The 12,220-nt window shown below is 38.1% G+C and overlaps 1 protein-coding gene across 5 annotated transcripts in view; it reads right to left on the bottom strand.

Annotated features, from left to right (window-relative positions):
- Positions 1-12,220, bottom strand: part of TANGO2 (transport and golgi organization 2 homolog) — a 37,704-nt gene that overhangs the window by 19,597 nt on the left and 5,887 nt on the right. For 3 of the 5 annotated variants that reach the window (XM_054844491.1, XM_054844487.1, XM_054844489.1), the window contains one exon: positions 5,996-6,117. In XM_054844491.1, coding sequence (XP_054700466.1) covers positions 5,996-6,051 — 56 coding nt within the window. In that variant the 5' untranslated portion in view covers positions 6,052-6,117. Of the gene's footprint in view, positions 1-86; positions 155-5,995; positions 6,118-9,630; positions 9,750-12,220 lie in introns of those variants that run through there. The other 2 variants (XM_054844488.1, XM_054844492.1) reach the window with 2 other exon arrangements.

Genomic DNA, 12,220 nt, shown 5'->3' with positions numbered 1-12,220 from the left:
ACAGTACAGGCAGGAACAGAATCCAATTTTTGTCACAGCATTAGCTCATTTTAAGTATGAAACCACCCTTTATCCTACCGTCTCACCTTCATCACTCAGTGTAAAGGCTGAATGACATCTGAAAGCAGCCCCCTCTCTCATTGTCTTGGGACATTCAGCAAGTCTATCTTGTTCTATGAATGAGGCAGCTATTATTTTCAAAGAATGATACTTACAATGCAAGAGATTGAATTAAGACTGCATAAGCAATCTTAATCAAGATTCCACAGCATGTGAAGTTACAGCTTAAAGAAAATTTAAAGACAACCCACAGATTTACAGGTAACCTATAAAAAAAATCTGAAGCATGAGACTTATGTTTTTACTTCATCATTACTTAGGATCATGTAGTCACAGTATTTTTTCATCTAACTTTAACACCTAAAGCTTTATTTCTGTGGTTCAAAGATACAAGTCAGATGTTTTTGTCTGTAAGTACCCAGAACAGATAAATTTGTGATAGTTGCAATGGTCCAGCCTTGCTGAAATTTGTTTGAAGAAATGATAGCATGTTCAAGGAAACAGAAGTAAAGGGAAAAGGCACGGGTTTTTGTAACAGTCAAGAGGTATTTTGGTGGTGCATTCCCCCGGTTTTGGTTGTTTTGTGGGTTTTTTTTGCATGTGTAGATGCTTGCATAATCTGAGTTCTACCAGAACAGTAGGACAAAATAGTACACATTCATCTTTTAAAAGTCAGCAAGTTAACATTTTCTGTTATTTAAAAGCAATGGAAGATAGCATCAGAAACTAAATTTAGTGACTTACAGCAACATCAAATAGATGCAGGGGTATCTATAAATAAAAGCTCAAGTAAAAAGCATTACTGGGTTTCTATGCTTAGAATCAGCATTCAGACACTGCCACTTTCAAACCCGTAGATGAGCTTTCATTTGATGCTGCTCTTCCATCAATCTTTTTTTAATTCCAAACTAATGATTGGAAAAAAAGAAGTTGGTAGAACATCCTCACCTGAAGAGCAGGTGATTTGGCTGATCCAAGTAAAGGACAAAAGACAACTGTAACCCTAGGGAAGCCATGTGCTGCAGACTCAGGACAACAGGTGACCGCAGACACGGTTGTGCACAGCTCCGCCACACCATGCCATGATCGAACAGCTAGAGCTTCCAAAGTCCTGCTCATTATTACCCATAACATGACTTGTCTTTATTTTAATTGTGAGATGGTGAGTGTTCCCCATTCTCTCCAGCTATGTTACTTAATATTTAATTTTAATGAAATGCCATCTTTCAAAAACCTGCAGGTTTTCTTAACCAGTTTCCTATAACGTCAGTATCATCTTCACTGTTAGTTCCTTCTACCAGCTGCTTGTCAGTTACATTTACACAGCAGAAGCCAAGTTTGTTATTATAAACTTAAGTCAGACCGTACAATTTTCATTCTAATTTTTAAGCCACAACACACAAAAATCAATTCCAATGAAATCTTATTACTTTACAGCTTTCAAATGTACTGACATTTTCTGCAGGTTTCTGGACCTTTTCTGCAAATTCACCTCTTCATTAACACAATGTTTTAAAACACAATCATGAGGTGCCAGTTGCACATTAGAAATACTACAGATAAAGAATTATAATCAGCTATAGGGAAAATAAAAAAAAGACACTTCAATGGCATCCTTATTGTAAGGAATATGCTTAGTATTTTGCCCAAAGATAGCATCTGTTGGAAAGCACAGCATATGTATATTTTTATCTTTCAAATGCCAAATAATCATAGTATCATTCCTTTCAGACTGGCATTATTTCTTTTTAGCTGATTCTAGTCTTCAATCTATAGGCTTTCAGCTGGTTTACCAAATTTCTGTCATTTTGCTTGAATATCCTCCATTTACAGTATGCGTCCTCCTTTTACAGATTTTTATTTAAACAAACATCTCTACTGTTAAAAAATAGTTTGGCTGGAGTGCATTTCTCACTTCCTGAAGCTCCAATTATATTTTGCCTTCAATAATTCTTGACACAACCACAGTTTGTTTATAGTATCTAAATATTAAAAATAAGTGAAGTCTTTTGAGTGTGATTGAATATTCCCCATCTCAAATTTAACACACAGACTCATAAATTTAGTACAAGGCTAGTATGCAGGATTGCTATAATCAAAACATCTTTATTTTGTCTTTTATGAAACAATCATACTGAAAAGGAGCAATATTAAGTGACCCTCATCTTCTAATAAATTGTAAAAAGCCTATTCAGCTATTTTCATAGCTGAAATAATCCAATGGTATTAGGATTTATGTATTAAAATTTATTTTAATGTTGAGGCAGAGATGAAAACATGAGAAATCATTCCATTAAAGCAATTTCCTACAATGTAATTCAGTTCCATTAAAAAAAACTGTGTGATTATAGCTTTGAAGCTTGAAACATGTATTTATTTGTAAGACCAACGCAGTATAGTTCAGAAAGCTGTACAGGCAGCACGTTACCTTTGACAATAATAATGGACTACAGTAAAGTGTTTGTTACAATGCACTAACTTTACTACAAATAGGCCTGTAGAGAGAACACAGATAAAAAGGGGTAGAACAGCAAGTTGCAAGGGTACAGGGTATAGGAGGACTGAGTACCCTTCCCAACTGATACTCAGACCTTGGGTACCATTCCCAACTTATACTCAGACCTATGTCCTTCAGAAAGCTGAGGCAAAGGTGAAAAACCTTAGGAACAATTTAAGAACAACAAACTGCAACGTTCTTCTGAATAAAGAAAAAAAGATTTAGTTATGGTGCGTTAAGGAAAAAAAAGGGACTAAAGTTACGTATCTGATGTTAACTTCTGGTACCAAGAACACTATGGCCTGGCACTTACCAAAATGGATCACAGAATCATAGAATGGTTTGGGTTGAAAGGGACCTCAAAGATCATCTAGTTCCAACCCCCCTGCTCCAGGCACGGGCACCCTCCACTAGACCAGGTTGCCCAAAGCCTCATCCAACCTGGCCTTGAACACTGCCAGGGATGGGGCATCCACAACCTCTCTGGGCAACCTGTTCCAGTGCCTCACCACTCCAACAGTGAAGAATTTCCAACATCTAATCTAAATTGACCCTCCTTCAGCTTAAACCCATTACCCCTCATCCTGTCACTACACTCCCTGAGAAACAGTCCCTCACCATCTTTCCTGTAGGCCCCTTTCAGATATTGGAAAGCTGCAATTAGATCCCCCCAGAGCCGCCTTTTCTCCAGGCTGAACAATCCCAACTCTCTCAGCCTGTCCTCATAGCAGAGGTGCTCCATCCCTCTGATCAGCTTCGTGGCCCTCCTCTGGACTCTCTCCAACAGCTCAATGTCCCTCCTGTACTGGGGCCCCCAGAGCTGGACGCAGTACTCCAGGTGGGGTCTCACAAGAGCGGAGTAGAGGGGCAGGATCACCTCCCTCGACCTGCTGGTCACACTTCTTTTGATGCAGCCCAGAAAGCCAACCATGTCCTGGGCTGCAAGCACACACTGCCGGCTCATGTTGAGCTTCTCATCAATCAACACCCCCAAGTCCTCCTCCTCGGGGCTGCTTTCAGTCCATTCCCCGCCCAGCCTGCATTTGTGCTTGGGATTGCACCGACCCATGTGCAGGACCTTGCACTTGGCCTTGTTGAAGTTCACGCAGTTCGCACAGGCCCACCTTTCAAGCCTGTCAAGGTCCCTTCTGGATGGCATCCCTTCCCTCCAGCATGTCAACTACACCACACAGCTTGGTGTTGTCGGCAAACTTGCTGAGGGTGCGCTCAATTCCACTCAATGTCCATGTTGCTGACAAAGATGTTGAACAGTGCCGGTCCCAGTACCGACCCCTAAGGAACGCCACTCGTCACTGTTCTCCACTTGGACATTGAGCCCTTGACCACAACTCTTTGAGTGCGACCATCCAGCCAATTCCTTATCCACCGAGTGGTCCATCCATCGAATCCATGTCTCTCCAGTTTAGACACAAGGATGTCGTGCAGGACAGTGTCAAATGCCTTGCACAAGCCCAGGTAGATAATGTCAGTTGCTCTTTCCTTGTCCACCAACGCTGTAACCCCATCATAGAAGGCCACCAAATTTGTCAGGCACGATTTGCCCTTAGTGAAGCCATGTTGGCTGTCACCAATCACCTCCTTATTTTCCATGTGCCTGAGCATAGTCTGCAGGAGGGTCTGCTCCATGATCTTGCCAGGCACAGAGGTGAGACTGACTGGCTCAGAGAAATTTATCTCAGAGGTATAGAGCAAGATATCGCTTAATAAAAGGTACCAAGAAAGTTAAATAGAATTAAATATTCCTGAATTACATCTCAAAAGTGTTTTCCTCTTTTGACACTGATAGCAAGTTGTTTTCTGCTATAAATCAATAATTTCAATCTTGATGCAATTTTTTATAGCAAGCAAACTACTGTAAGTTTTACTTTTAAATATTGATCATAGCAGAAAGTTCACTTGGCAAGCAACTACAGTTTACATCCGAAGGATTTTCCCAAGGGGCATCAAATTGATGAATCTGTCTTCTGCTAACTAGCAACACAAAGAAAGTCAGACCAAATAAATGGACATATTAATTCAACACCAGTCACATCATAAACAAAACCCTTTTTAGGCAAATTCCAGATGCAGAAAGGAATGCACTCCATGGACAATTGAAGTTTTGGTTCTCATTTCCTTTCTTTCTATAGAATGGCATCTGCTTCTCAATACAAAAGGGCAGAAAACCAAGTCAGTGAAAGGCACAGTGATTTACTGAGCATACTGACTCTGACAGTTTCTAGATGAATACCAGTACTTGTACTCCACAAAGTAACATTGAACCAATACAGTATGTATAACTACAGAAAGCAATAGAACTCTACAGTCTTCTTACTGGCTGGAAGTGCTATCTTTCTGTTACATACTGAATGTACTCAAAGATACTGATGTTGGATATGAACTTATAAAATCAAGGGCTGTAATGAGAGAGAAAATTATTACAGGAAGTTTAATGTTTGGGAAACTGACCGTATGACATCAACATATCCAGTAAAAGTTACCTAGAAGCACGAATGGTTGTTTTGTTTTAAGCTTTTGGCTAAACATTTCATACACATGATTATTAGTTTATTACCTAAAGTTTTAATTAACTTTAAATTTTAATTAGTTTTAATTACAGAAGATTTGAACATGACTGTTAGTGTATTACCTAAAGTTTTAATTGCAAGCAGATTTGGGGGAGGGGGAAGGCTAGGACACTTACTAAAAGTTCCTTATTCTCCAGTTCAAAGCACTACTTGTTTTATATTGATACAGGAGACTTGATTTCCAGCACTTTCTGAAATTGCAAGTACTTAATTTTAGGATAAACAGCAACTGAAGATCTTTAAGTACACCTTGTCCCAAAGCAAACTGATAGGCATAAGTAACTGTGAGGATACCTTGATCTCATCTATCCCTGTTTTAAAAAACAACTGCACCTATTCACAAGCTAGTCAGTTCTGTTGAAACCAGAGTGGAAGAGTGAGTAGTGGTAGCCATGATGTAACATGGAACAGAGCAGTGAACTACGCAGTGAACAAGAAGGTACTGTCCAGAAGATACATAAGCAGTTAAATTTCAATATTAGTACCTTTTGGATTCATAGAGTACTGCCCCAACAAACATGATTCCCCTTAGTTTAAATGATAAAATAGAAGGCAGGACTTTCAAACTCTGGATTACAATATTTAAAGGATTTATCCTACACTACACGATAGATCACCAGCAAAAGGCCCATGATTACAAAGCCCAAGACTTCTGACATAGTCTAAAAACAAAGGGTTCTCAAGAGGTTACAGTAAGTCCTCCAATGGGGAAAGTCATGAAGTTAAACATTACAAAATCATAACTGAGCACGTAATACTGACTTGAGTTTGTAACTCAAACATTGGCTACAAAAAGAAACTGTATAAAAAATGACAGAAACAAGTCTGTTTTAAATAGAGCCATCTTTACCTGTATGCATTTTTTGATGCTGGTCGGGGGTCAAATTTGAATAGAAGGATGCACATTGAAGAATTGATGGTTAAATCTTGCTTCTTCCACAAAGGCTCAGTACAAGGTCATTCTGTAATAGCCTACAAAGTAAATAAAGATTATCTATTATACTGCAAATTATAAAAAAATAACCTTGCTTCTATGCTGAAGCTCATAGCTCAATAAAAATAAATAAATAAAACAGGACTTCCAAAATAGATTTGTTTCAATGAATGGTTTACTACCAAAATTCTTATGGTAGTTGTTTCAAAGTTATGCTTGGCTAATTCAGATTTTTACGAAAGAAACAAGCATCAGGAAAATACTGACAGTGTCTAGAGTGCTACCAATACATGAAAGAAAAACTATTACGTAATTTTCTGCTCATTACCAATAAAGCACCACTACTTCCCCGTCCCCTCGTCTTAAGTAAAGCAAAATGCTTCTGTTAAAATAAAGGAGAAAATAAGACTCAAACCATTGCAGAAGCTGGAAAAAAACCATATCAAAGACACTCCTAAACCTGTAAATAAAGTATACTTTAGGCCAAGCTATTAAAGTCCAGGAGAAAGTATTATTGTTTATCATCTGCAAAAACATCAGGCACAAACAAAATATTCTGGCCCGGAGTGTACATTTTGATGAATAGTTTCCAGCACTTGTGGTATGTTTAAGATTCTGGCCATGCTCAGATGGCATGACAAATGTGCTTTCTATTTCAAAACCACGTAACAGCTTTCAAATATTTTGTGTTGCCCCAATGAAAATTTTTCTGGTAATAAAACTACAGCCTGATCTTTACTTCTTGTGGCTGCTAAAGCAATTACCAGAATACTACCAACGAACCACACATAACCATGTTTAACTGCTACAGAGAGCTTCTTCCATGCAGAAGTTTAAGGAAAGTGAAGAGGGGAGAGGGACAGGCAGAATTCAATACCACAACTCTAAGACCATCTGAGCAACCCAGTGACTGAAGCAACTTCTGTACAAAAAGTAGGTTTTACCATGCTTCCAGGAATGCAAAACGTATCTCTCTTGCTCTTTAATTTCCACATCATTTACTTTAAGTGATATCAGGAAATGGATAATCTTGACTACATTTCATATTACCAAAAGTAGAGCTGCAAGTGCAGAATTTATAAAGATTTTTTTAATTATCAGATTGCCAGTAACTGTTGGCTTCTGTTAAGTCACGGTTCAGCACTCCAACCAGCCTGCTGTCACTGGCACAGCACAACAAGTTCAGTCCTGCAATCTAATATTCTGCAAAGAGACTTCTGTTGCAGGAAAGGAAGTAACTCCAGAAGAGATGCAACACTCCTGACATGCTTGCCAGGGCAAAAGAGTTAGTGCAAGAGTGTGTGTAGGAATATATATATATCTCGCACCAAGTATTTTAAATTATGTTCTGTGACAAAAGGAATTTCCCTCCCAAAATCAATTCATAGTCTACTAGCTATGAGCAGCAATAGCCTAGCAAACAGGTAATAGTTTGGATAAACAGGTTACACAATAAAGCATCAAACAGAATTAAATGACACCATAGGCTTTCTTCGCCTCTACCAAGTCAATCCCAAAATAACTTGTTTAGAAATGAATTATGAATTGAAGATGCAGACTTGATTTTTGGATAACTGATTTACTAGCCAGGTGTTAAAAAAGATGCAGAGTCAGCTTTATTTAGAAAAATCTAATCAGTCTTAAGAAGGTGTTACCACCCTTCTCAGACTCCTATTGCTGAATTTTCAGTACACTGCAATCATGCTGGACTTGTACAACCAAACTACCAGTTCTAGAAGACTTGAATATTCTATATACAGATCTTGTTAGCTTTGCACAAAACTCAGGTTCTTGTATCCCAGCTGCTTTATGTCACTAAGCATAAATAACACTGACCCGTTCACACCTTCCACTCCAACTCTTAAAAAGAAACTGAAGCAAAACAAAATTACAATCATGGTTCAAATCACAGAGCATGGGTTTCCTAGAGCAACAGACAGCTTATGAACTAGAGTACAGTGCCATTTCCAGATAATATAATTAAAACATAACACAACTCCAGGTACTTCTGAAACCTTTTATACTTTAACTTTAAATTTTTGATGCTGTCCAGATATCCAGGCAGAATCTATATGCCATACCTTACCTCAGTTTCTTTATTCAGGATACCATTTCTTCTACCATAAGGTATTTAAATCACAGAAATTCCTAGTCATGATTTCTCCTCTGGAACATTACATCATTCTTTGTTCTGCACCAGCTACCTTTCTTTTAACCTTTCTTATCTCAGTCCAGAATCTTCTTGCCTTGCTTTATGTCCTCTCCAAATCTACTCTGCCTCTAGATACTTGCTTTGCCATTGGACATTTATCTTTCTGTTTGATAATTTTTCTGTCCCCAGAAGAACATGGGACATGGGTTTCTTTATGACTCAGGTTCTTCAGCATGCTTATTGTGCAGCCAGAACATAGTCATGAAGATTTTTCACTTCTATTAATTCTACAGTACCTTCCAAACAGGTCCCTACCATAGACTTGTCAATCAAACCAGCCTAGTGGATTTGCTAACTGTAGGAACATGGGCTATCGTCAAGTCTGGCAGATTTTCCCCACTAAAAGACTAAGCTCCCAAATAATCTTCTCAGAGATGCATAATCCTATACAACACAAGCCTCCAGCAAGGCTGGGGCAAATAACAGTCACCTCTCTTTCCCAAATTATGCAAATCTCACAGTGGATATTGTTTATGTAACATGGTGCACAGGCTACACAGAAATCAAACAGGAGATTTCCCTGTCCTTCAAAAAGTGAACCTTTTTGCTGAAGTCATTACTGATGAGAGACTCAAATTAGGACAGACAAGACCTTTCAAGCCCCACTCCCAACATTACAGTTAGAATATTGTAATAAACGTCAAACTAAGAACAAAGTTTATTTTAGCTGATCGTCTGCTGCTGTTCTGTTCCTCAAGCTATCTTCTCTCAGACAGCTCCACAAGTAAATGGAAACATCATCCTGACCTCAACAACAACTTGACTGAACATAAAATTGGGAGTAGGAGGAACAACAATGAACAACAACTGCATTGCACCAGGCTCAACGCTGAGCAAGACATCGTCCTTCCTGTTCCAAGTTCTGTAGATGGGAAGTTCTGCAGAACAACTGCTCCCCTTCCTTCCCGGCCCTCAACATCTCAACAAGAGTTGTGGATTGTGTTTATAAGCTACACTGTAAAGATGCAAATAAGTTGCTGAACCAAAACTGAAAAGCCACAAGTTTTCTGTTAACAGACTTATTTAACATTAGCAGTTAGGAATGCTGAACCTGGTAATAGCACTTTAAAGAGGCACTCTTTCATATTAGTCACATTTTTGAACATGCAAACCCTAACATACATTATTGGATCTGCTACTGCTAGTTGCACTTCTACAAAAAAAAAAAGCAAGTTTATCACATGCTAGTGATTTCAATTATGCAATTTCAATTTTATAATTCAAATCTTTATTTTATCTTGTATTTTCATTCTCTCCCCAATCTGCAGCCTACAAGAGAAGTAAACTTTTGGTTGCTGAACTACAAAGCATTAGAGTCAAGCATTAGACAGTGACTCACATGAAACACTGATGCTTCCAAAAGGATCTGAATCTGTAATGGAAAAGTCTTCACAAGAGAATCAGTAGCACAAGACTGATCCTAACCATGGCTCCAAGAATTCATGTTGGAAAATCTTCCTTGGAAGCCCACAAAAAAAAAAAAAGGACAGATTGTGTTTGTTAAAAGAAAGGACAGAATCTCAAAGAGCTTTAGTTTGTCTTTAAGAAGCATACCAAAAAGCTATATACAAAAAAAAAAAATCTAAATTAAGTGATTTCTTGCCTGTTTGTTGAGCAACTTGTTATAAAAACAAGACAGTTCCATTGTAATTACAACTTTGCATGTCCCTCGAAAGGTAAAGGGCTACAGTTTCTACTACCAAGGATATATTACTGGCAGCCCATCAGAAATGAACTTATGTCCACAAAACACATCAAATGAAATGCATTAGAGTGGTTCATGGAGCAAGCAATAAACTAGAATAAAACTGCATACTGTTGTTCACTGGTCCCTACTTCACAAAGACAGAAATATGATAGCTTCATTCTTTTCACCTTTTCTTCAGCACGAGCATCAAGATTGACATTTAGAAGTGTTAAGCTATGCCCGACCATTTCAGAAACAACACTCATAGCTCAGAAGAGATCTCCTTCAAATCTACAGTTGAGAGGTAGCCGTTTACAGTATCAGCATGAATATGGTATATAATCCTTAGAATTTTTTTTCTTGACAAAGTGCAGAGAAGTGCACTTGGTGAAAGCAGGGATATAAAATACAATTTTAGTTGGCAACTGCCACTGACTACTCTTGCTGACTATGGAGATATGGCTCCCAGTATTCATTAGGTGTCCTGCCAGATAATTAAATGGATTACTCGATAAAGACCTGTTGACAATTAATCACTCATAAGACTATTATTTTAATAAACAAGTTTCAGGCTCCATTAGCTGATTTATTAAGTTCCCTTCAAATAATCAATTCAGTTCAGCTGTTTGTGCAAAGTTACTGGTCAACATAAAGCTTACACAAAAACTGCCAGCCAGAAAACAGCAGACGAATAAGTTTGCAACACTTGCCACTATTATGTAGAGGGACAAATATTTTCAACACCTTGATGCCTTTCTAGAATCCATTATTATGGGGTACTACTGCTTTGACAGAAGTATCTGTCACCTCATCAACTCTGGTTGATGCTATAACAGTTCTTTAAGTTACATTTGTGCTTTTAGTAACTCCAAATATCAAAACAGTATTACTTATCTTGGGCTCCACCTGCCGGCCTTCAAACAAGCATAAGTGTTTATAGGTCCTATATAAACAGTCCAACATTTTTTGTTATTCAGACAGAAGCATTTAAGTCAGCTAAAACAGAGCTGGTAAGTACATAAACATTTAATCAAAAAATCTTCATACAGGTGTAATTCATTCAAGCTTATATTCATGTAAAGAGGGTGCTGCAACTGTGGGGATGAGACAAGCATATTGTGCAGAGCTGCCATTCCAAAGCAGATGCACTCAACTCATTGCCTTCTCGTCATTCACCTGTAACCTCCCACAGATCAAGCAGAGGAAAAGATGAAAAAGATTAGGCCAGTGCTGGCTTCCACACTTGCAACTTGATCCTACAGCAAGTCCAAAGCTCAATCAACAGCTAGCTTTCTAGCTCCATTTCAGCAGAAAATGTGTCTTCAGAACTATCCTTAGAGAAACAGGAGGCAGCTTAAAAAAAAGTTCAAATAAAAAAAAAAGCTAAGTTGTGGCACAACACGTACCTTCTGCTTTTCTTTTCTGAAGACAATACAAGCCAGAATATGAATACTGCAGACCTTGCCATGTTGCACAGAAAAAGCTTACTATAAGGTGGAGACAGTAAATACTGCTCTCTGGATAATAAGTTTTTATAAAATCTAGTTTGATTATTCCTAGTCAATAAAACAACAGTTATCAAGAATGAAATGTTAGCAACAATCTCCTGTTTCTGTAATATGTTTCTAGTTTGCTGTCTAACTTACACTTAATACACACAACCCAGCTTGACAAGAATTACAAACATCCTGTAATTAAGCATTCTGCTCCAAATGGCACTGCTGATTTGGAAATGACATTAAAGTAACTAACATTCTTATTCTGTGCTATGGTACTCTGTTAGTACAGCGTGTTGTTTTGCTCATTTTAATGATCTGTTAAAAGCCTGAGTGGATACATGCCAGCATAAGGTAGTGTTTAGAAGGACTATCAGGAGACCAAGACATGATAGATTGTCTATGTTATTTTCATAGGGTTCTACCATCATTTGGTTGATTAGAAGCAATCAGTTCACAATTTGGCATAAAACCATTTTACCCTTAAGAACTCCCAGTAGCAGCCTTTGAAAAATGAAGCCATTTGTTATGTATTTTGTTTTCACAAATGAAGCATCATAAATAACATCTGTCAGTTACCAGAGTGATCTCAATTGCTTCTCAACTGATCCAAAACTGTTGTTTAGGTGCAGTCTAAGAGACAGCTAAAGATCGTTAATCACTGCATTCTGATAGTTTTATGGACTATAGCAGAGTCTAAAACTATTTTAACACTTCTTCTGAACTGGTCCAAAGGAAACTGAGCA

The sequence above is a fragment of the Grus americana genome, chromosome 16 (genome assembly GCF_028858705.1).
Source record: "Grus americana isolate bGruAme1 chromosome 16, bGruAme1.mat, whole genome shotgun sequence".
NCBI lineage: Eukaryota > Metazoa > Chordata > Aves > Gruiformes > Gruidae > Grus > Grus americana.
This window is presented reverse-complemented; position numbering and strand designations above follow the sequence as displayed.